This window comes from Lepisosteus platostomus, chromosome 26 (assembly GCF_059453375.1).
Source record: "Lepisosteus platostomus isolate fLepPlt1 chromosome 26, fLepPlt1.hap1, whole genome shotgun sequence".
NCBI lineage: Eukaryota > Metazoa > Chordata > Actinopteri > Semionotiformes > Lepisosteidae > Lepisosteus > Lepisosteus platostomus.
This window is the reverse complement of record NC_142636.1, coordinates 13,662,439-13,683,428: the sequence shown is the minus strand read 5'-3', so window position 1 is coordinate 13,683,428 and position 20,990 is coordinate 13,662,439. Positions and strand designations below refer to the sequence as shown.

Genomic DNA, 20,990 nt, shown 5'->3' with positions numbered 1-20,990 from the left:
CCCTCCTGCTTCAGAAGAAAAAAAAAACCACTGCATCTCATGTATTTATTACTATTTAACAAAAAAAAATGGAAAAAAGCCTGTTGTGCCTGTTGTTTTTTTTAAAGGGAGGGGGTGGGGAGTGATGGTACAGGAGTGCAGGTCTTCGTTTCCTCTTCTCTGGCTCATCCTGGCGCTGAGCGGTGCGGTCCGGTCCGTGCCGGGTGTCAGACGGGTCGCGGGGGGCTGCTGTATGTGAGCAGGAACCCCCAGTGCGCTTGCCGTGGGCCCGCAGGCCCCACTGACACTGCTTCCTACAAGAGGCAGCTTGGGTGGTTGGGCTTCTTTCAATTAAGATTGCACTAACGAGTTTGGGTGAAACGGAAACCTCCGGTCCGGACCCAGAGGGCGGAGGAAGGGGTCGGTGATCGATGCTCTTCGTTTCTCGTCTTTAGCAGCAGGATGTTCATGTCAGCAGTGTGTTGATGCTCTGTGGCAGAAACGGGTTTTATTGCTGGAAGGGTGAAATGGGGTTTTGTTGAAGCCGGGTTCACAGTTCACTGTGCTCAGGGTACTGGGACGCCGCCAGTGATGCTCCTCGGGATCCTCCACTCCTCCGGATGTGTCTCTGAGCCGAGGGACAACTGGAGACCACTCGGTTTCCAGCTGCCCAAGTCTGCATTGTCTCAATGAAAGTCAGTGTTGCAGAGTGATCCTGCACACAGCTGTTTATATATTTTTTTGACATTTCATCATTTGTTAATGGGGTATTTATATATTTATATATATAAATGGGGTTTATATTTACACCAGTACAGTGATGGTGGGGAAGAAGGCGTTTCCCCAGTTTTTCCCCTTCAGTGTGCCTGTGGGTGTTGACTAACTCGTCTCATCTAACTTAGTTCACAATTGGCTGAACGGGACCAGTCTGGGCTGGAGCAGTATTACCTATCCCAGTCTACACTTTCATCTTAATTTTGTCTCCTGTGCAGTCCCAACCTCGTGTGTTGCTGTGCACAGCTAGTTTATCACCCCATCTGCGTGTTTTCTGTGGTGGCAGAAGGACAGAACGTTGTAGTTGCATTTTTGTGTCCCTTGAGCAAAATGGGTCACAACTTAAAATGGATCCTAACTAACCTGTCCCTGAATTTGTAAACCCTCACCAGTGTTGTTAATGCACATTCTCAGCTCTTTGTTTTGGTTGTGTAGCCTTTGATGCTTGTCTTTGATCCTCCCCTAGAGTTGCTCAGTGGTGTGCCTTCACTCAGACCTTAGGAGGCAGGATTCTGGGAGGACTTATGTTTCTAACCAGATCCTTGTGTCGCTTAGCCTGTGATTTCTCTCTGGGGGTGCAGCCCTAGCTGACCTGATGGACCCTGCCTCGCTGGTGACCCCCTGTGCCTCCCTTCAGGTGCCCATCTGTGCCACAGGGTTGGCTGGAGCCCCTTGACGTCACTGTGGCCCCAGGTCCACAGCCCCTGGCTCACACGCAGTACCATACCCCCGCTTCACTGCTTTTGGGTGTCTTCAAAAACCCCAAATCTCAAGCTTCTGAGAGATAAAATACCTGGAGTACAAGTAGATGGTGGATAAGCCAGGTCAGCGTGTTGGGGACCGGTGGATCAGGGACTGCAGAAGGCCGACGGTGTGGCTGACAACCCTAACTCCTGGCCTCCTTCAGCGCAGGGCGTCCCAGCCCACTGAACGGGCTTCTCAACCCCCGAACGACAGTCTGGTTCAATCTGAAGCCGTTTGTTTCAGCGCGGGGGTTCTGGGCTGTCGTAAGTAACTTCAAGTCTACCAACTCTACCAGAACATGTTCCCTCCAATGTTCTGTTTTCTAACCGCTGCTTCCGGTTCAGGGTCACGTGGGAGTCCAGGGAAGCCATGGGCCCAGGGTGGGGTACACCCTGGACGGGGTGCCAGTTCATCCAGGGCACACGCACACACGCACTCACACTCTCAGCGGACGCCTATGAACCTACCAGTGCATCCCTGGACTATGGAAGGAAACTGGAGCGGCTGGCTGACAACATGCAAACTCCACACAGACAGTACCCCAGGTCCAGAACTCAACCCAGGATCCCAGGGCTGCTACCCTCGGCATCGACATACTGGCCCCTAAAATTGGACTGCTGCTGTCCAATAAGAGCACTGAGCTCACCCGAAGGTCATCCCTCAGGGGCTGTCTTCACGAATGAGTGAAGTGCGAGGGGGCGGGTGCCTTGAGAACTGGAGAGGGTTTTTGTAGAACATCTCCTGTGTCTCCTCTCACGGCTGCTGGGCACTCTCGGGACAGGCTAGGGGCTAAAACCGGCTCTTCCCCTGTGGAGGGTTCGGCCAGATTAGAGAATCGCGCAGGTATTCTAGCAAAGTATTCTAGAAAGAAACTTCAGTGGGAGCTTAACTGCTCACTAGATGTGCACAAATAACCTGTTGCCCAGCACAACTGGAGGAAATCCTGTAAGCACGCAGTTACCCATAAAAGCTGAGGCTGAGTTTCCTGTGCAGTTAGGAACAAGCGCAGGAAGTACTGCTGTCTCGTCCCGAATGTGGACAGTGATCCCCAGCCCACTCATTTGGGGACTGTGAGGCTCCTCGTTGACTAAAAATGACCATGTGCATTAGTACTAGTGTAGCCCTGCTCCTGGAGCTCACCATCTCCCGCTTCCTGCTCCTGCAGAGCTCTTCATCCCAGGCTCGGCGATTTCACAGCTCTGTTCTGGGCCTCGGATGAAATATGTCATATCGATCAATGCCCCTAACCAGCTTCTGAATTTCAGAACTGCCCTCGTCCAAGAAGCACGACTCTTTGCCCCAGAGCCCGGCGCTCGCTGTGGGTGCGTCTGATGCCCTCACTCCCCCCAGCGTCAGTTCATCACGAACGGATCAGCTCGGGGAGAACTGTGGGCCAGGGAGCCGTGGAGAAGCTGTGTGCCCAAAGGGGAAAACTGTAACCTTGATGTCTGGGGTCTCCGATACCCAAGAGTTACGAACACGTCTAAACAAGCAGACATGTTAGTTATCCATTTGTACTGGAGATTTAATGCTCGTTTGGAACAAAAACTAAAACATCCACCCATTTTCTGACCCCTTCCTCCAATCCGGGACCGCAGGGGTGCTGGAGCCTGTCCGGGCAAGCAGTGGGCACATGCTTGGGTACAGCTGGACAGGACGCCAACCCATCACAGGGCGGCTACAGACACGCTCGTGCCTGGGCCACCCTTCCCAGGACGTGAACGTGCAGACTCCACACAGACAGCACCCCGGGCGTTGAACCCAGGACCCCAGCGATGTGAGGCAGAAATGCTGACCCCCTGCACCGCTGTGCCACCCGAGCCCAAAACACTGCCTGGTCATCAGGCCTGGTGCTGGTGGCAAGGTCAGCTCATGCCCGTTGGCCTCCACGGGCTCCGCCCAGCAGCTGTGAGCCCCAGCTGTAACAGCGAGGAAAGGGCATGTCGGAAAAAATCGCTGAACCCGAGAAAAACAGACGCGACCGAAGCCTCAAACATTTTATCGACCAGACATAATGGTTTGTCTGTATTTTTACAGCCGGCCTTCCTCTCGCGTGTATTAGGAGTGGGTACACACTGGTGGTGGTGGAGGGGAGCCCCATTACCTGTAAAGCGCTTTGAGTGGAGTGTCCAGAAAAAGCGCTATATAAGTGTAAGCGATTATTATTATTATTATTATTATTATTATTATTATTATCATCTCCCTGAATATGCAGGCGCCGGAGCGGAGTCTGTCGAAACCCGCGTCGGGTTAAGCGCCTTTCAAATGACGCTTTTCCCGTCAACTCCCAACAGTTTTCCTGAGGTCAGGCCACCCTTTCCACGGTCAACGCGATTTAAAAATTATTTTTGAGAGTATTTTTTTTTTTTTTACGGTGAGAAAAAAACGGTGATCTCCGCAATCAACTTCTTCCCCCGTCTGCTGAGGTTTCGCCTCTCGCAGGATCGAGCGCAGAGCCGGCCCCAGCTCTAGCCGGATGATGCACAGTAAACACACACGCCGCAGCGCGTCACTGAAGACACAGATACATAGTGTTGGAATACACGGCCGCTTTCGGAAGGAAATTGATAACGCCGTTTATTTATCTGTTTCCTTTTTCAAACATTCATAGAAGCCACGGCAGGTGATTCACGCTCCAGCCGACGAGAGACCCTCCTCGGCGAAAGCGCTCCGGGCTGCAGAGCGACCCCTAGTGGTTGTGCGCCGCCTTCTTCGGCGGAAGAGGAGAGGAGACCCCGGCCCCTGCTCCGGACCGGACAGGGAGAGCGGGCACTTCAATCCGCTTGGGTGGAGCAGAAAACAGAACGCTAATAAAAAAAAAATCCCACGAAAGTCGAGGCGACGGGGAAACGTTTTTTTTGGACGCGTCGGGCAGTGCGATCTGGCGGGCGGGGCGCTAGAAAGCTTTCTTTTTCGCGACAATAAAATCAGAGGGAGTCTGCCACAGGTGGTGGGGCGGTAGATGAATGACGAGACGAAGGGTGAGCTCGATTAGCGGGATTAGATTCTCCTTGGGGAGAAATTAGAGCCGCTCAAGACTCCGGCTTCTCGGTGCCCGAACCTTCTGACCTGGGGTTCAGGGGTGCAACTGAGTGCTCGGGACCGGCTAGTGTCGGGGTTCCCGGGCTCTGGGATGTGGGAGCCCTTCACCGTAACAAGCCACGTGGCTAATGAAGGCTGCGACATCCCCGCTTTTCCAGGACGCTGGGAATTCGCAGGTTCCTCCCGGTAAACTGAAGGGAGAAAACCCGCACGTCCGGCAGGATTCTCCCGCTGGGACATCTCCTTCAATTCCCCTCTCCGCAATGGCGTGCTTGCAAACTGCATTACTGTGAACAAAAACCGAGCCGCACTGCAGGATGACACCTTGAACGCAAACTGTTATTGAAATTCATCATCTTAAAGAAGCCAGAAGCCATTGGTTTTACAGTAAAGTCTTAGTTTAGCAAACAGGATGCCGCTCTTGGTTTTGAAGTCTCTCCCCCGAGAGAAAACTAATCGCAATGAGAGAAACAGATCGCAATGTGTGCGACTCTGCAGGACGTAGTGAGGAAGAGCTTAAGAGTCCTAAAAACCTACCCGAATCCCTACAACACACGTTCTCGAAGAAAAAAAACGCCAATATAATGTCTGAATTGTTGTCTTAGCCAACCCAAAAATGAAACTAAACATAATTCGATTTTAAAGTTGAGGGGTTTCCTTTAAATGACAGATACCGTATTTTCAAGACAACCCCTCTTTCTCTGCTCTCAGTTATTCCCTAAGCTTCAAGGATATCAACCTGTTCCATCGCATCCCGATCTAAATATCTATACAAGACAACCTGAGGAAAGTTTGAATCAAAAGTAACAAAATACTGAAAATTAAAGAACATCGTTTAATCTCTTTCTACACAAAAATGAACCTAGTATTTTATAAAGCCGTCTGCCTATACAAGGCATGACAAAGCATTTTAGACTGGTTAACGAAGGCGATGAGAAGGAGTTAACAATATCGCTTAATTGATTGTGTTGATGGAGCGGTAGTGTGACCAGGTGTGTGGTAGCAGGTCCTGCCAGTATAAAAACCAAGTCACCGCGTTCTTACTTTATGCTCTCTGGCTTCAACACAGCCTGGTGGTTTACTGGTCTTACTCCTGTAGCGGCTCAGCGGGACACAGCCAGTTACCGAGGGAAGTTAATTTAGCGATGCGCTCGTTTCTCTTCGTGCTGTGCCTGTGCGCAGGGGCCGGGCTCCCCGCACTGATCTCCGCCGGGCCGGCTGGCTGGGACTCCGGGGAATTAGCGCTCCAGGCCGACTTCCCGGCTCCCGAAGACGCAGCCCAGTCGGAGGGCTTGAGCCTCGCAGACGCGCCCTCCGAAGACCTGTCTGCGGGCGAGAACGACTCGCAGTCCTCGGCTCCCGCCTACCGCCGCCTCCCCGTGTCCAGAGACGCGCACTCGCCCTACTTCGCCAAGGAGAAGATGAAGCCCGAAGCCGGCAGCCGGCCCTTACCCGCCGACATCAAGAGCGTCCTGTTTCCGCCCCAGCGAGGGCGGCAGCCGGCTCGCCCGGCCATCGCGGGCACCCGAGGAGTGGCCGTGTGGTGCGACTCCAGCAGGATGTACGTGCGGGTCAGTCGGCTCCTGTTCGGCTTCAGCTGTCGGCCATCGGAGGTGACCTTGGGCAACTGCAGCGTCAGCCGAACCACACGCAGCTACTTCTCCTTCACCTACGGGCTTCACGAGTGTGGCACCGAGCGGTCGGTAAGCGGGGCTTCGTCTACAGGCAGTGTCGCGCTGTGAGCTGTAGGCTAGTGTGGGGGTTGGCTTTCCTGGGAATGTCCCTTCCTCTGTGACCCTGCAGGTTGTCCAGGGCCGCCTGGTGTACTCCAACACTCTCCGCTACGCCCCGCCCTCCTCCAGTGCGCCTGTGCATCGCTTCATTCCCTTCTCTGTGCCGGTCAAGTGCTCCTACAACAGGTAGGCAGGGCTCTGCTGCTGGGGAGCCCCTGGGGAAGTGTCCAGAAGCCCCTCATCCCCTCTGTCCTGCAGGTTCCACTACTCCTACAAGGTGGGCTACGTCCCCACGTGGGCCAGGAGAAGGACCTTCTTCAAGGACCTGAAGAACAAGCACAGCTTTGTCCTGCTCACCACCAACTGTAAGCTCCTTCAGTGAGTGGCTCCTCCTGCCTGCAGGGGGCGCTGTGTGCAGGTGTAATGCGGCCTCTCTTTCCAGCCCGCTGGGTCCGGCTCTCTCCCAAGGACGAGTACTTCCTGGGTCAGCCCATGTACTTCCAGGCCACTGCCTACTTTGCCACAGCGGAGCAGAGGCTGTATGTTCCCTCGTGTTACGTGACGGAGAAACCAGAGCAGCACTCCCAGCCCCGTTTCCCCGTGATTGAGAACTTGGGGTACGGCCCCTCCTGGGAGGGGAGGTGGGCAGGAGCCCCGAGAGCCTGCAGGGGTTGATCCTTGTCCTTGTCCCCAGGTGCATGGTGGACAGCAAGGCAGATGGCTGCCTGTCCAGGTTTGTCCGCTCCAAGCAGAAGGATGTGCTCCGCTTCACGATCGACGCCTTCCTCTTCCAGAAGAAGCTGTCCAGGAAGGTACTGCCCTCTCAAAGGCTGCTCAGCCTTCCTGCTCTACTGATCCACGGTCTGCTTTCACATCCATGATCTAGATGTGAACCAGACTGTGGTGGCTGTAGTGCCTAGAGCTGCCAGCTTGACTTCACTGCTGGCAGAAGGTCCTTCTCTGTGCCTGTATTGGCCTTGATCCCTGAATGCTGTGACCTTCCCTCTTGCAGCATGAAGTGACTGAGCTGTACATGCACTGTGTCATGTCTCTGGCTCCTGCTAAAGCAACACCAGGGACCAAGTCCTGCACCTACAACAGGGAGGCTAAGAGGTACTTCTGCAAGGAGCCTGCTGAGGGTGCTCTGGGACATGCCAGGTGGAGGCCTGACCTGTCCTCCTCTCCTCCAGGTGGGAGGAGCTGTATGGTGACCATGAGGTCTGTACCTGCTGTGAGTCCAGGTGTACTTTCCAACAGAATGAAGGTGGGTCTGGTTCTCTTCCTCCTTGCTTCCAGAGACTCTGGGTCTCCAGCTGTAGCAGATCCCTCACTGCTGGGTGCTGCTTGTCCACAGGTACCAGGAGCCTGGTGACCAGCAGTCGGGTGTCTGTGGCACCAGTAGAGGGTCCTCTGGGTGTGGAAGGTGACTGGACTGAGGATGAGGAGGGAGACCCTCAGGGCTCCAGTGAAGATGCTGAGAGCACCAGTGAGGATGTGGAGGGAGCAGAGGACTTTGGAGGTTATGGCGGGTGGAGAGGTAGGGTCTGGCAGGAGGAGCTCCTGTAGGGGTGGTGTCCTGCAGTGCAGCTGGATTGTTCTCCTTCTTCCTCCCCAGGTGCCTGAATGAAGGCTCCAGCCTGGCCCTTGTGACTCTCCTGCCTCCACTCCCCTTGTAATGGCAATGGATCAATAAAGCTGTGAAAGAGCCCTTTTGTTGCTGTTTTTCTTGAATTTCACTGATGCTTTGCTCACTCCATGTTTAACCTGTCAGTGCAGAGCTGCTCCAGGTTTCTTTGGTGTTGAGCCATCTGAGGGCTCATGACTGACCCCTGGAATGGGAAACTTCTCCTTAGCAGAGTCATGGAACAAGCTACCCAGCCTTGCTGCTGCAGCTGCTACTCTGGCTTCTTGCACAGAATTGCTGCTCACTCACTGGTACCAGAGGGCTGGAGGAACTGTAGTGGAACTGGTCTTATTGGCTCTCCTCTTCACCTGTGTAGGAAGGACTGTTATACTACATGAAACACTAGATGGCAGCAGGCCCCAGTTATTTGAAGTGTCTTTTCAGAAGTTGTCTAGTGGGGTAAGGGATGTTGGCTGAAACAAGGGTGGCGTACATGAAGTGATTGTGAACTGACTACTTGAATGATATCTCCCCTGTCTGGTGAAATGATGGTTCTGGTTGAAGACTCATCTTACCCTGTGTCTCACTGGGGCTTTGGTGTGGAGAGCTCTGGGCTGTGCTTTTGTTAATGGAATTGTGTTCCTTTCTCCTTACACACAAAGGACAAACTCAAGACAATTACTTTTCACTGGGGAGTGTTTAATGCATTCAGCAGATTAAACAGTGCAAAGACTACCTCTTTTGAAAGTCAAATCCTTAGATTTACTCCTGTGAATTATTTCATTGGCATACTTACATTGCAGATCAGACCCCTTTATTAATTTGATTTTTTACAATATCTTAAGCTTATACCATATGCCTGTTATCAGAATATGGTTTTATGGTTCTGTTACCTTCCAAATTGCAATTAAAGTGGTAACAAATGTACATGTATAAAAAGCATCCTCTTAAAAAAAACAGATTGCATAGGAAAAGAATTTGAGACATTTTCTCTCATATCACATAACACAAGTACAACTGTCATTCCTGAGATTCATAACTGACTCTTGTCCCGTGTGAAGTGAAAATGTACAGTACAATCACCCATGAGGATCAGCATCAAAACTATTAAGTATGATCAGTTCTCTGATATGAGTTCTCCATAATGAATTAATTGAATATAGTGGGGCTGTTAAATGACTTATATATTCTATACTATATTTAATAAAGCTGATCAGCATACACCTGTACCTCTTCTTCAGAATGGAATTTGCTCCTAGAAACCCTTTCGTTAGGTAAAACTTTGCAAAAAGAAAAACCTATTTCCATCATATCTTATGGGGAAAATTTACAATTTGTTCCAGACTCCAAAAAATGTCTCCCCTGCTTTTACGGTTTTCACCAAAAAATGATAAAAGAAGTAATTAACATTCGTACTGTGGTTTGTGTTTTTAGTAATAAAAAAATGCTTACCTAGTTAGATATGCAATTTCCCTCACGGGATCAATAAAGTATCTATCTCATAAATCATGCCTTATAAAGTACTGAACAGTAACCACTTTCATTTGCTCTCACAGTTCTCATTTTCTCAACCTCTTTAGGGTCCATGATAAAGTCTAAACGAAGCGAAAGTCTAAAGCCCAAAACTAGCGCACAACTAGCGTCATGAGGTGGACTCTGGTAAAAGGAGGTGCAGGTGTACTGCAGAGGCATCGCTCAGTGTCACTAGGGGAGGCAGGAGCCGTTGCCAGTGTGAGCTGGGAGATCGTACATCTTCACCTCACTGTGGGAGAATGAGCTTTCCTGGGATTCAGTGATGGCGAAGAGTCCCTGCAGCAGGAATGATCTGGCACACAGGTAAGGTCTATGCTGGAAGTCAGATGATTGTCAAACACTTGCCTGAAACACCCTCAATCAACGATTTCACATCCCAAGACACAAAATACAAAGCAGGACACCCCAGGGGACAGGCCGCTCCTCCAGTGTGCGGCAGGTGGGGAGAGTCCTGTCAGGAGGCACGTTGGCGTGTCGGAGCTCAGAAGAGGAACCTGACGGAGGCGAGAGGCAGCAGCAGGAGGAAGATGTTCTGTGCGACACGCTTGGCGCTGTTGCACAGGTTCCCCTGACAGCAGCTGTACCCCACACTGAGGTACTGGGACAGCTGCTCACTGCCCTCTCCAATACAGGCGTTCCTGCTGACACATCCCTTCAGGACAAGCTTCTGTTCACCACCATTTAAATGAGCAAGAAAGACCTCAGGTGGAATTCTGTCCCGGAAACAGATCCTTCCTCTTACTGGAACCCGCCGGCTAGATGCCAAGTTTTTTACTTTTTACAACATGCCCATCCTTTTACTTGAACTCACCGAGTACGCGAATAAAACAAAGAGGATTCAATATAAGCCTCAGTGTGCGTTATAATAAGCGCTTATTACTGAGAGAGTTCAGAAGGCTGAATTGATGGAAAAACCACAGCAGCACTCCCAGCTCCTGTCCCCTCCAAGCAGGGACAAATTAATTGAATATAGTGGGGCTGTTAAATGACAACTTGAGCTTTAATAAAGCTGATCAGAATACACCTGTACCTCTTTTTCTGAGTGGAATTTGTTCCCAGAAACCCTTTTGTTAGGTGAAAATATGCAAAAAGAAAAACCTATTTCCATCATATCTTATGGGGAAAATTTACAATTTGTTCCAGACTCCAAAAATGTCTCCCCTACTTTTATGATTTTCACCAAAAAATGATAAAAGAAGCAATTAACATTCGTACTGTGGTTTGTGTTTTTAGTAATAAAAAACCACTTACCTAGTTAGACATCATAAATCATACCTTATAAAGTACTGAACAGTAACCACTTTCATTTGCTCTCACAGTTCTCATTTTCTCAACCTCTTTAGGGTCCATGATAAAGTCTAAACGTAGCGAAAGTCTAAAGCCCAAAACTAGCGCACAACTAGCGTCATGAGGTGGACTCTGGTAAAAGGAGGTGCAGGTGTACTGCGGAGGCATCGCTCAGTGTCACTAGGGGAGGCAGGAGCCGTTGCCAGTGTGAGCTGGGAGATCGTACATCTTCACCTCACTGTGGGAGAATGAGCTTTCCTGGGATTCAGTGATGGCGAAGAGTCCCTGCAGCAGGAATGATCTGGCACACAGGTAAGGTCTATGCTGGAAGTCAGATGATTGTCAAACACTTGCCTGAAACACCCTCAATCAACGATTTCACATCCCAAGACACAAAATACAAAGCAGGACACCCCAGGGGACAGGCCGCTCCTCCAGTGTGCGGCAGGTGGGGAGAGTCCTGTCAGGAGGCACGTTGGCGTGTCGGAGCTCAGAAGAGGAACCTGACTGAGACGAGAGGCAGCAGCAGGAGGAAGATGTTCTGTGCGACACGCTTGGCGCTGTTGCACAGGTTCCCCTGACAGCAGCTGTACCCCACACTGAGGTACTGGGACAGCTGCTCACTGCCCTCTCCAATACAGGCGTTCCTGCTGACACATCCCTTCAGGACAAGCTTCTGTTCACCAACCTTAGCTGAAACCAGAGCAGAGAGTTTTCTTCAAGAAACAGCACTGAAAGCGCACGAGACATCGCACTCTGCCTCGTCTGAAACTCCCCTTCAGAGCCTTTATCTGCTCAGGATTGTCTTGGCTTGACTGAGCCAGGTCTGCACCTCAGTGACAAGTCCGTGAGTTCAGGGCAGACAGGTACCCTCCCAGCACATCTCAGCCTGGAGGAAACTGCTGGGAACGCTAGCAGGGTCAGCAGGCAGCAATCCACTGTACCACAAGGATGTTGTTGGGTTGTAAGTTTTAGAGCCTAGATAGGCATTAGGATTTTATTAACATTTCTGTTTTAACAAAGCCAGTTTTCTGAAGATGTGTTTGATACCAGGGAAAGCTCTCTCTACCCAAAGGAAATTGTTACCAAGGGCTGGCCTCTGCTCTAAAATCATCTACGCCCTGTGAGTACCTGTGTATCTATTCCGTGATGGAGGGTGCTGCATGTTGTTTTCCTCTCTTTAACAGGTTATTCCAGCTTTGTGAGATACAGAACATGAGCTTACCAGAGGATTCCATGCAGCGGTCTTCAACCCACAGACACTGTAGAGTCTTGGTGCAATCCTGTCCTTCACAGGTGAAACACTCCAGCCCACTGGGGGCGCTGTCTCCATAGGCTACAATGACACACATCAAGACAAACCCCGTTACAAGTACAAGACAGATCAGACCTGGGGAGAGGAGCTATTGAGACCTGTGACTAGAGATGCAGCTCAGTCTGTCAGCAGCTCCTCTTGCAGTGCAGGTTGAGTCCGAAAGCCCAGAAAGTAGAGTGGATTCTGGGAGATTAGCCTGTGTGGTTCACTGGGCTGGCAGTCAGAGCAGTGCAGAAATGTCAGTTCTCACCCTGAGTCTTGTGTGTTAGGATGCAAACTGTAGTGGTAAATCTAGATGCCTATAATTTGTCTAACTAATCAAATAGGTGTAAAATATATTTTGTGCACAATGTGGAATTTATTTCTACCTCCTCTGTATGACTTTGTTTCATATTTGAACAGCATTGGAATCAGTTTCAAAATGAGCACAAGGGCAGCTCCAGACAATTAGCTCATTCTTCTGTATGAATTCACAGGCCTGAAGTTCTGTTCACAGGCTGGCTGCCTTTACACATCGTATAGAGATCTAACTGCAGTTTCCTATTATTGTCACAGCATGAAGACTCAGTTCCTCAAGCAGAGTCACTCAGATTCACCCAGGTGGAGTCAAGGGTGTGCACGATCACACAACCACACTCACTCACTCGTGGCCTCTGGCCCTCTCGCTGTGTGTCTGCGCACAGATTGCGTCTGCCGGCGTTACCTGGGGGAGCTACAGTGTTGCAGAGATCAGTGCTGCAGCATGTCGAGTTGATGGCCGTTCTTGAAGTTCCATAGTTGATCGACACAGATTGACCACAGCCTTGAGGTTTTGAGCATCTCTTCACGGTAACATCTTGTGTGTTTCCCCCTGCAAGAAATACCACAATCAGAAAATCAGTCTATAAATTTAATTTTAATCCTATAATCTGATTTGTTTTCCTTTGTTTCCCTGTCTTGGTACAGTCACTGAATTTGAAGATGATCATGTTATATATAATGTATGGGCTGGAAGTGCATTTCAAAATGAGAACAGGAGGTTCTTTACACTATGTGTTGTGGGAGTATGGAACAAGCTGCTCAGCCATGCTGTTGAAGCCAATACCCTGGTTTCTGTATGAGATCCCTGGGTCAGTTATCTACTGACAATCACATGGGCTACATGAAATCAAGCCCATGACTTCCCCGTGAATGACTTCCACTCATGAGTAACCTTTATCCGATTATTTGTAGATATTATATACTATATGTAAACATTTCTGGATTGAAACCTTCAATTTTCTGCTCTAAATACAGTGTTTCCCATCATTCCCTGTCTACGTTCAATAAAATGTTCATTTTGGAAGTGTTTAAAACATTTGTCAGCAATGCAGTGGAATAGAGCAATACGAATATAGAGTTCAATTACATCTTCATCAAAAGACTTTTTGCTTTCAGTTCTAAAGTTGACGCAGAAGTCAACAGTGTTAATTACACAAGGAGACTGTAAATTGCAGTAATTTCATATCGCCAGCGTGACTCCCGGGTCCTTTGTGTATTTCGCTACCTCCACGGTAGTCATGAACGTGGTTATGATATTCATAGTCTTTTATTGCTCTGCAAACTGCTTGTGGCGCTTTGTAGTCACACTAACCTTCGCTATAAACGTAATCAAACGTCGTCCACCGTGGTTGAAAAGAAAACTTGACCCGTATGGGTATCGTCAGTGATTTATGGGTATCGTGAAGTGACTTACCTGCGGTGACTCGTACGGTTTCCGCAGCACACGTGGTTTCTGAATCCTGACACTGTTCTTGTGTCTCCGGTGAGCCGTATGCGGATTTGAAACATTTGAGAGATGCCACTGTGGAGAAAATAAATTAAAAAACTAAACATCTTGACGTCAAAACATCATACCTAGAAGACATAAAGTACGAATCGAGAGCAGTGGAACGACATTTTGTTTTTTTTAAAAGTCATGAGTTTTAAAAGAGTAAAAAGTTACGTTTTCCTCATTGCCACTAGTTGCCACGGTGAGTACTTTGTTCTCCATGGCAACCCCTCTCCGCTGTGACGGGGCTGGAACATGAAACGTCACCGTTCCGCAAGGTGTTCTGGGTGATTCCCTGCTGCGGCATCACAGCTCGTGCGCAGATCTAGCCACGGGACAGCCGCGTCCTCGCAGGCGTGGTCGGGAACGCGCACAGGGAGGGTGGGAGTACTGGGACGCGGCCGCTGGGTCTTTAATCTAAAGTCCTTTACATTTGCCAGCAGCCACATCACCCTGCAACTCACACCTGGCAACCCACTGAAGATAAGCAGGTGTGAGCCTGGTCAGTACCTGGATGGGTGTGTGTGTTACTGTCCTGTGATGGACGGGTGTCCTGTCCAGGGTGTGTCCTGTCTTGCCGGTTAGGAATCATCGAAGCGCCATGTTTTTGCTTGGAAAGACGAACTGTAATGGGACTTTTGGTCTTAAAAATATAAGGTCTACTGTGCGCTAAACGTAAAAAACACGCGCTTTTCCTCACCTGGGTCAAATATAATATTCATTCGGCAGCTCGCTTTAAACGGAAATAAAAATCTGATGCGCGCAGGACTGGCCCAGTGAAAGAGTCATTTTCTGCATCACCAGCCTCTGACACCAGTTTTTCTTATTCTGCTCAAACGCTTCAGATTTTCAGAACTTTCACAGCACAGTTGTTCCGGACGTCCGAGAACGGGTCGGTACTTTGCAAAAGAAAATAAAATGTAAGTCGAATAAAAATATGTCATCTTTCGCACCGTTACAAAATTATTTCCTTGACTGTGCATGCTTACTTCTTCTTGTATAAACGAATGGCGTTGAGTCTATACAAACACGATTATTTCAGAAAACAATGCCTGCAAAATCAAAATCGTTCTTTACGGTACGTGCTGCGTTGAATGTAAAACACCTTCCGCTGCGTGCGAGCAATGCAGTTAAACCACAGTCACACGCACCCGTTCACACACATCCACGTTACTGGTGGCTGTGGTTTGAACAAGATCTCCTACCTGTGGAAAACAGCGCGAGGGCGACACCGAGAGCCACGAGCAGCTTCATCTTGCGAGTCTGAGGGAGGAGGAGTGGGGTTGGGGCGCGCGAAGGGTCTTATATACGCCCCGAGTCGCGGGGGCGGAAATTCAAACAGATGTGTTTCCTGGAGAATAGAAACTTAAAGGTCCCGAAAGGCGATGCTTAACGAGGAAGCTGTTATTTCCTAATGGACAATGAGTTATTACTCTCGGGGTCAGGGTGGGGTGCGCGGCCCGGGACGCCTGGAACTGGTGACTGTCCTGCTCCTGTCCGGAGTACCGCGGAGGGACAGGCGGGAGGGCCCGAAGGAGATCCCCGCCTGAGCCGCACCAGCCCACAGCGAGAAGCCGTCTGCAGGGACCCCCCTAAACCCTTCAGCGCCCTGACGCTGCTTTTGAAAATGCTCCACAGCTCACTCAAAAACTATAGGTGGCACAATTTGAAAGCCTCATGATCTCTTGTCAGAAATTCCTACCGTTACAATGTATTTGCTACTTGAGCTCACTAATATACTCAAAAACTACAGGTAGCAAGAATTGATAGCTGGTCAGTTATCTAAGACTATAATGAACGTTTGGCGATTTGGATAACAAACAAAACCAAAGAACAATAAGCTGGTTTCGTATAATACGCTTGAAGAAAAGTTTAATTAACATCACAGATGAAATAAAAGTTCAAGAAAAACCACACTAGTAATGAAAAACATAAAATACTAACCTTTGATTAAATATAGACGGAGAAATAGCATGAATTTATGGGCGTGCCGCAAATACGAGAAACAAGCTCGGTCGGAATTTTCGAGAGGTAGATGAAATGTTAGGACATGTTAGGACACCCCTCCACCCCGCGGTGCAGAAAGCAGCACGAGTCTCACTAAACTTTTCCTCTTTCTGGAAGTGTCTCACACTCAGACAGGCAGAAGAAGAAGCCAGACGCAGCTTCAGGACTTCTGAAAAAGATAGTTAAGAATTAGGACTAGAACGAGATTGTCATTATAATCTACATTTTCTGCTGGCATTCACGAGTCTTGAATTTAACTTTCAGTTTCGGAACAAAAGCAATTCAACGAAATCCTGTGTTTCAATAGTGCTGCTCGAACAGTTTTGATTGTGACAAATTTGTTTTTTTTTTCTCCCGGTATCTTGACATTCGGGAACATTCGTGGCACGGGGCAAGCATTTGAAACATAAGATTTCATGAAGTCAAGTAAATAAAAAATGTGTTGTTGAAGAGGAAGTAGGTGGCATGTCTGAATTCGTTCTTAATGACTTACAAAAACCCTTTGGGCGCACACAGACAAACAAGCGCCCTCACCCCAGGGCCAGTTTTCCCTGGATCAAATTAACCCACCAGCATGTCTCTGGACTGTGAGAGGAGACCAGAGCACCTGGAGGAGACCCACGCGAACACGGGGAGAACATGCAGACTCCACACAGACAGCCGCCCAGGGCTCCAGCGCTGCGGGGCAGTAATGCTGACCACTGCGTCACCGTGCCGCCCTGAAGGGTCATTCTTGGTGCTTCATGGCGATCGTCTGTTTAACAGCCTCCGAAGGTAAAAGACCCAGGTCAGCCCAGCCCGGCCGCAGGTTCAGTAGCTCTCGCTTGTCCTGGTAAAAGCGGAGACGTGTGACGGTGCAGCGCAGGTTTTACACGTATGAGCTCTGGCATCGCGTGTGCTTTACTGCTCTACAGAGGAAATCACACGGTCCGTAGTGCAAAAGGGTTCAAATATCGAATTGGATAGGATCTGATACTTGACTTTCTGGATATTGGGAACGATGCCCATTTAAATGAGCAAGAAAGACATCAGGAGAGATTCTGTCCCGGAAAACAGATCCCTCCTCTTACCGGAATCCGCCGGCTAGATGCCAGTTCTTTCTTCAGAAATAAATACAATTTACCCACCTGGATAATGCGCGGATTAAGCAATTAGGATTCACCAAAAGCCTCCGTGTGCGTTATAATGAGCACTTATTACAGAGAGAGAGGCTGAAGTGAATGACACTGACCACCCAGATCACCACCGTGACCACCCAGACACTGACCACCCAGATCACCACCGTGACCACCCAGACACTGATCACCCAGATAAATAAAAACAGCGCAGGCTTTTTTGGGATACCGAGGTCCGTGTAGCTCCAGTTCTCGTGTGCGTGTATCCCCCGTGGATACGTCCTGTTTTCTCTCGTGCTCTTCTTAAGGTGCTCACAGAGAGACCTGATCGGGTTTGTCTGAAGATGAAAACCGGTTATGATGGGATCTGTCCGGGTCGCGTGGGTGAGGGGAAAGATACTCCGCCTGATGACTACAGTACTGAGATTTATGGAAGCCCGTTTCCGCCAGGGAGTAGAAAAAAAAACGCGCTATGGTATCTCGCAATTGCGACATGTAAAGTGTAAAGTAAAGTTGTAATTCTGAATTGTTGAATTCTGTCTAAATTGCGCGGAATTCCTCCCCTGAGGTCAGATACACACGGGAAAGTGTCCAGGCGGCTTCACGGAGTCCCGCCTCAGACTGGAAGCAGATTCTAATGAGACGCCGAGGACAATCCGGGTCTCTGTGTGTAACTGATTGTGTTGATGGAGCGGTAGTGTGACCAGGTGTGTGGTAGCAGGTCCTGCCAGTATAAAAACCAAGTCACCGCGTTCTTACTTTATGCTCTCTGGCTTCAACACAGCCTGGTGGTTTACTGGTCTTACTCCTGTAGCAGTTCAGCGGGACACAGCCAGTTACCGAGGGAAGTTAATTTAGCGATGCGCTCGTTTCTCTTCGTGCTGTGCCTGTGCGCAGGGGCCGGGCTCCCCGCACTGATCTCCGCCGGGCCGGCTGGCTGGGACTCCGGGGAATTAGCGCTCCAGGCCGACTTCCCGGCTCCCAAAGACGCAGCCCAGTCGGAGGGCTTGAGCCTCGCAGACGCGTCCTCCGAAGACCTGTCTGCGGGCGAGAACGACTCGCAGTCCTCGGCTCCCGCCTACCGCCGCCTCCCCTTGTCCAGAGACGCGCACTCGCCCTACTTCGCCAAGGAGAAGATGAAGCCCGAAGCCGGCAGCCGGCCCTTACCCGCCGACATCAAGAGCGTCCTGTTTCCGCCCCAGCGAGGGCGGCAGCCGGCTCGCCCGGCCATCGCGGGCACCCGAGGAGTGGCCGTGTGGTGCGACTCCAGCAGGATGTACGTGCGGGTCAGTCGGCTCCTGTTCGGCTTCAGCTGTCGGCCATCGGAGGTGACCTTGGGCAACTGCAGCGTCAGCCGAACCACACGCAGCTACTTCTACTTCACCTACGGGCTTCACGAGTGCGGCACCGAGCGGTCGGTAAGCGGGGTTCGTCTACAGGCAGTGTCGCGCTGTGAGCTGTAGGCTAGTGTGGGGGTTGGCTTTCCTGGGAATGTCCCTTCCTCTGTGACCCTGCAGGTTGTCCAGGGCCGCCTGGTGTACTCCAACACTCTCCGCTACGCCCCACCCTCCTCCAGTGCGCCTGTGCATCGCTTCATTCCCTTCTCTGTGCCGGTCAAGTGCTCCTACAACAGGTAGGTGGGGCTCTGCTGCTGGGGAGCCCCTGGGGAAGTGTCCAGAAGCCCCTCATCTCCTCTGTCCTGCAGGTTCCACTACTCCTACAAGGTGGGCTACGTCCCCACGTGGGCCAGGAGAAGGACCTTCTTCAAGGACCTGAAGAACAAGCACAGCTTTGTCCTGCTCACCACCAACTGTAAGCTCCTTCAGTGAGTGGCTCCTCCTGCCTGCAGGGGGCGCTGTGTGCAGGTGTAATGCTGCCTCTCTTTCCAGCCCGCTGGGTCCGGCTCTCTCCCAAGGACGAGTACTTCCTGGGTCAGCCCATGTACTTCCAGGCCACTGCCTACTTTGCCACAGCGGAGCAGAGGCTGTACATCCACTTGTGTTACGTGACGGAGAAACCAGAGCAGCACTCCCAGCCCCGTTTCCCCGTGATTGAGAACTTGGGGTACGGCCCCTTCTGGGAGGGGAGGTGGGCAGGAGCCCAGAGAGCCTGCAGGGGTTGATCCTTGTCCTTGTCCCCAGGTGCATGGTGGACAGCAAGGCAGATGGCTGCCTGTCCAGGTTTGTCCCCTCCAAGCAGAAGGATGTGCTCCGCTTCACGATTGATGCCTTCCTCTTCCAGAAGAAGCTGTCCAGGAAGGTACTGCCCTCTCAAAGGCTGCTCAGCCTTCCTGCTCCACTGATCCACGGTCTGCTTTCACATCCTTGATCTAGATGTGAACCAGACTGTGGTGGCTGTAGTGCCTAGAGCTGCCAGCTTGACTTCACTGCTGGCAGAAGGTCCTTCTCTGTGCCTGTATTGGCCTTGATCCCTGAATGCTGTGACCTTCCCTCTTGCAGCATGAAGTGACTGAGCTGTACATGCACTGTGTCATGGCTGTGGCTCCTGCTAAAGCAACACCAGGGACCAAGTCCTGCACCTACAACAGGGAGGCTAAGAGGTACTTCTGCAAGGAGCCTGCTGAGGGTGCTCTGGGACATGCCAGGTGGAGGCCTGACCTGTCCTCCTCTCCTCCAGGTGGGAGGAGCTGTATGGTGACCATGAGGTCTGTACCTGCTGTGAGTCCAGGTGTGCTGGCAGCCAGGATGAAGGTGGGTCTGGTTCTTTACTTCCTTGTGGATACAGGTCTGCCCAAGAGACAACCATGCTTGGACAACTGAGGAATGATCCCATCCTGGGAAAAGGGGCTGTTTAGATGAGTAGCATCCCTGTGGGTCTCCAGCTGTAGCAGATCCCTCACTGCTGGGTGCTGCTTGTCCACAGGTACCAGGAGCCTGGTGACCAGCAGTCGGGTGGCTGTGGCACCAGTAGAGGGTCCTCTGGGTGTGGAAGGTGACTGGACTGAGGATGAGGAGGGAGACCCTCAGGGCTCCAGTGAAGGTGCTGACGGGGCTCCAGGATACAGGGAGACTACAGGACGCGATGCTGGGAGCACCAGTGAGGATGTGGAGGGAGCAGAGGACTTTGGAGGTTCTGGCCAGTGGAGAGGTAGGGTCTGGCAGGAGGAGCTCCTGTAGGGGTGGTGTCCTGCAGTGCAGCTGGATTGTTCTCCTTCTTCCTCCCCAGGTGCCTGAATGAAGGCTCCAGCCTGGCCCTTGTGACTCTCCTGCCTCCACTCCCCTTGTAATGGCAACAGATCAATAAAGCTGTGAAAGAGCCCTTTTGTTGCTGTTTTTCTTCACATTTCACTGATGCTTTGCTCACTCCATGTTTAACCTGTGAGTGCAGAGCTGCTCCAGGTTTCTGTGGTGTTGAGCCATCTGAGGGTTCATGACTGACCCCTGGAATGGGACACTTCTCCTTTGCAGAGTCCTCAAACCTCCCCCTTTTTCAGCTGGTGGGGGGGCCTGGAGTAGTAAGTGGGGTGGTGTACCCTAGCATAAGCACTAGGGAATGAGGAGACAGAAGTTTGGATTTTTATTGGGGATGAATAATATGCTTTGTAATAATAGAAAGCACAAAAAGGTGACTATGTTCTCCCACTTCCAGTGATAGTTATTTGAGAGGTATGTGTGGGTGGGGGAGGGTTCATAAGCCCAAAACCTTTAGGCAAAGAATTAAGCCACATGCTTGACTGAGTAGTCAACCTATTTCTGAATAAGTCTTTCTGCCCTTATTCACTGAATGTAAAATAAGTGTGGGTTTTGGGGGAACATGACTGAATTGCAGCAATTGCATGAATAATACAACACCATGTTAACACCATTGTAGCTTTTGCTATTGCTTTCATTTAAAGTATTGATTTGAGTGCATTTAACCTCCAACTGGAGCCACTTCTTTACACAGAGGGTGGTGGGAGTCTGGAGCAAGCTACCCAGCCTTGCTGCTACTCTGGCTTCTTGCACAGAATTGCTGCTCCCCCACTGGTACCAGAGGGCTGGAGGAACTGTAGTGGAACTGGTCTTATTGGCTCTCCTCTTCGCCTGTG

At 50.7% G+C, this 20,990-nt stretch overlaps 2 protein-coding genes and 1 long non-coding RNA gene across 7 annotated transcripts; 2 read left to right on the top strand and 1 right to left on the bottom strand.

The window, feature by feature from the left end:
• Positions 1-5,445: 5,445 nt before the first annotated feature.
• LOC148640256 (zona pellucida sperm-binding protein 3-like) lies at positions 5,446-7,979 on the top strand. 2 transcript variants are annotated; one of them, XM_088621405.1, is made up of 9 exons: positions 5,447-6,242; positions 6,343-6,458; positions 6,531-6,637; positions 6,715-6,889; positions 6,967-7,084; positions 7,285-7,385; positions 7,463-7,536; positions 7,627-7,809; positions 7,888-7,979. In XM_088621405.1, exons 1-9 carry the CDS (start codon positions 5,685-5,687, stop codon positions 7,893-7,895), a joined length of 1,440 nt encoding a protein of 479 aa, XP_088477531.1. In that variant the 5' UTR covers positions 5,447-5,684; the 3' UTR covers positions 7,896-7,979. The 2 variants fall into 2 exon arrangements, with proteins under 2 accessions (XP_088477530.1, XP_088477531.1); XM_088621404.1 differs by lacking the exon at positions 7,888-7,979 and having other exon boundaries at positions 5,446-6,242; positions 7,627-7,838.
• Positions 7,980-8,693: 714 nt separating this feature from the next.
• Positions 8,694-17,342, bottom strand: LOC148640255 (urokinase plasminogen activator surface receptor-like). Of its 4 annotated transcripts, none has more exons than XM_088621019.1 (6): positions 17,172-17,342; positions 15,765-16,656; positions 13,746-13,853; positions 12,735-12,881; positions 11,942-12,052; positions 8,694-11,409 (listed from the first exon to the last, which is right to left on the bottom strand). In XM_088621019.1, the coding sequence occupies exons 2-6, from the start codon at positions 15,793-15,795 to the stop codon at positions 11,207-11,209; spliced, it is 600 nt and encodes a 199-aa protein (XP_088477145.1). In that variant the 5' UTR covers positions 15,796-16,656; positions 17,172-17,342; the 3' UTR covers positions 8,694-11,206. The 4 variants fall into 4 exon arrangements, with proteins under 4 accessions (XP_088477145.1, XP_088477146.1, XP_088477147.1 ...); XM_088621020.1 differs by having other exon boundaries at positions 15,765-15,996; XM_088621021.1 differs by lacking the exons at positions 15,765-16,656; positions 17,172-17,342 and adding exons at positions 14,521-14,719; positions 15,026-15,071.
• A 2,594-nt stretch (positions 17,343-19,936) lies between these two features.
• Positions 19,937-20,220, top strand: LOC148640254 (uncharacterized). The gene is made up of 2 exons (XR_015930637.1): positions 19,937-20,050; positions 20,129-20,220. It is a non-coding gene; the product is annotated as an uncharacterized LOC148640254 (long non-coding RNA).
• The last annotated feature ends 770 nt before the right edge of the window (positions 20,221-20,990 follow it).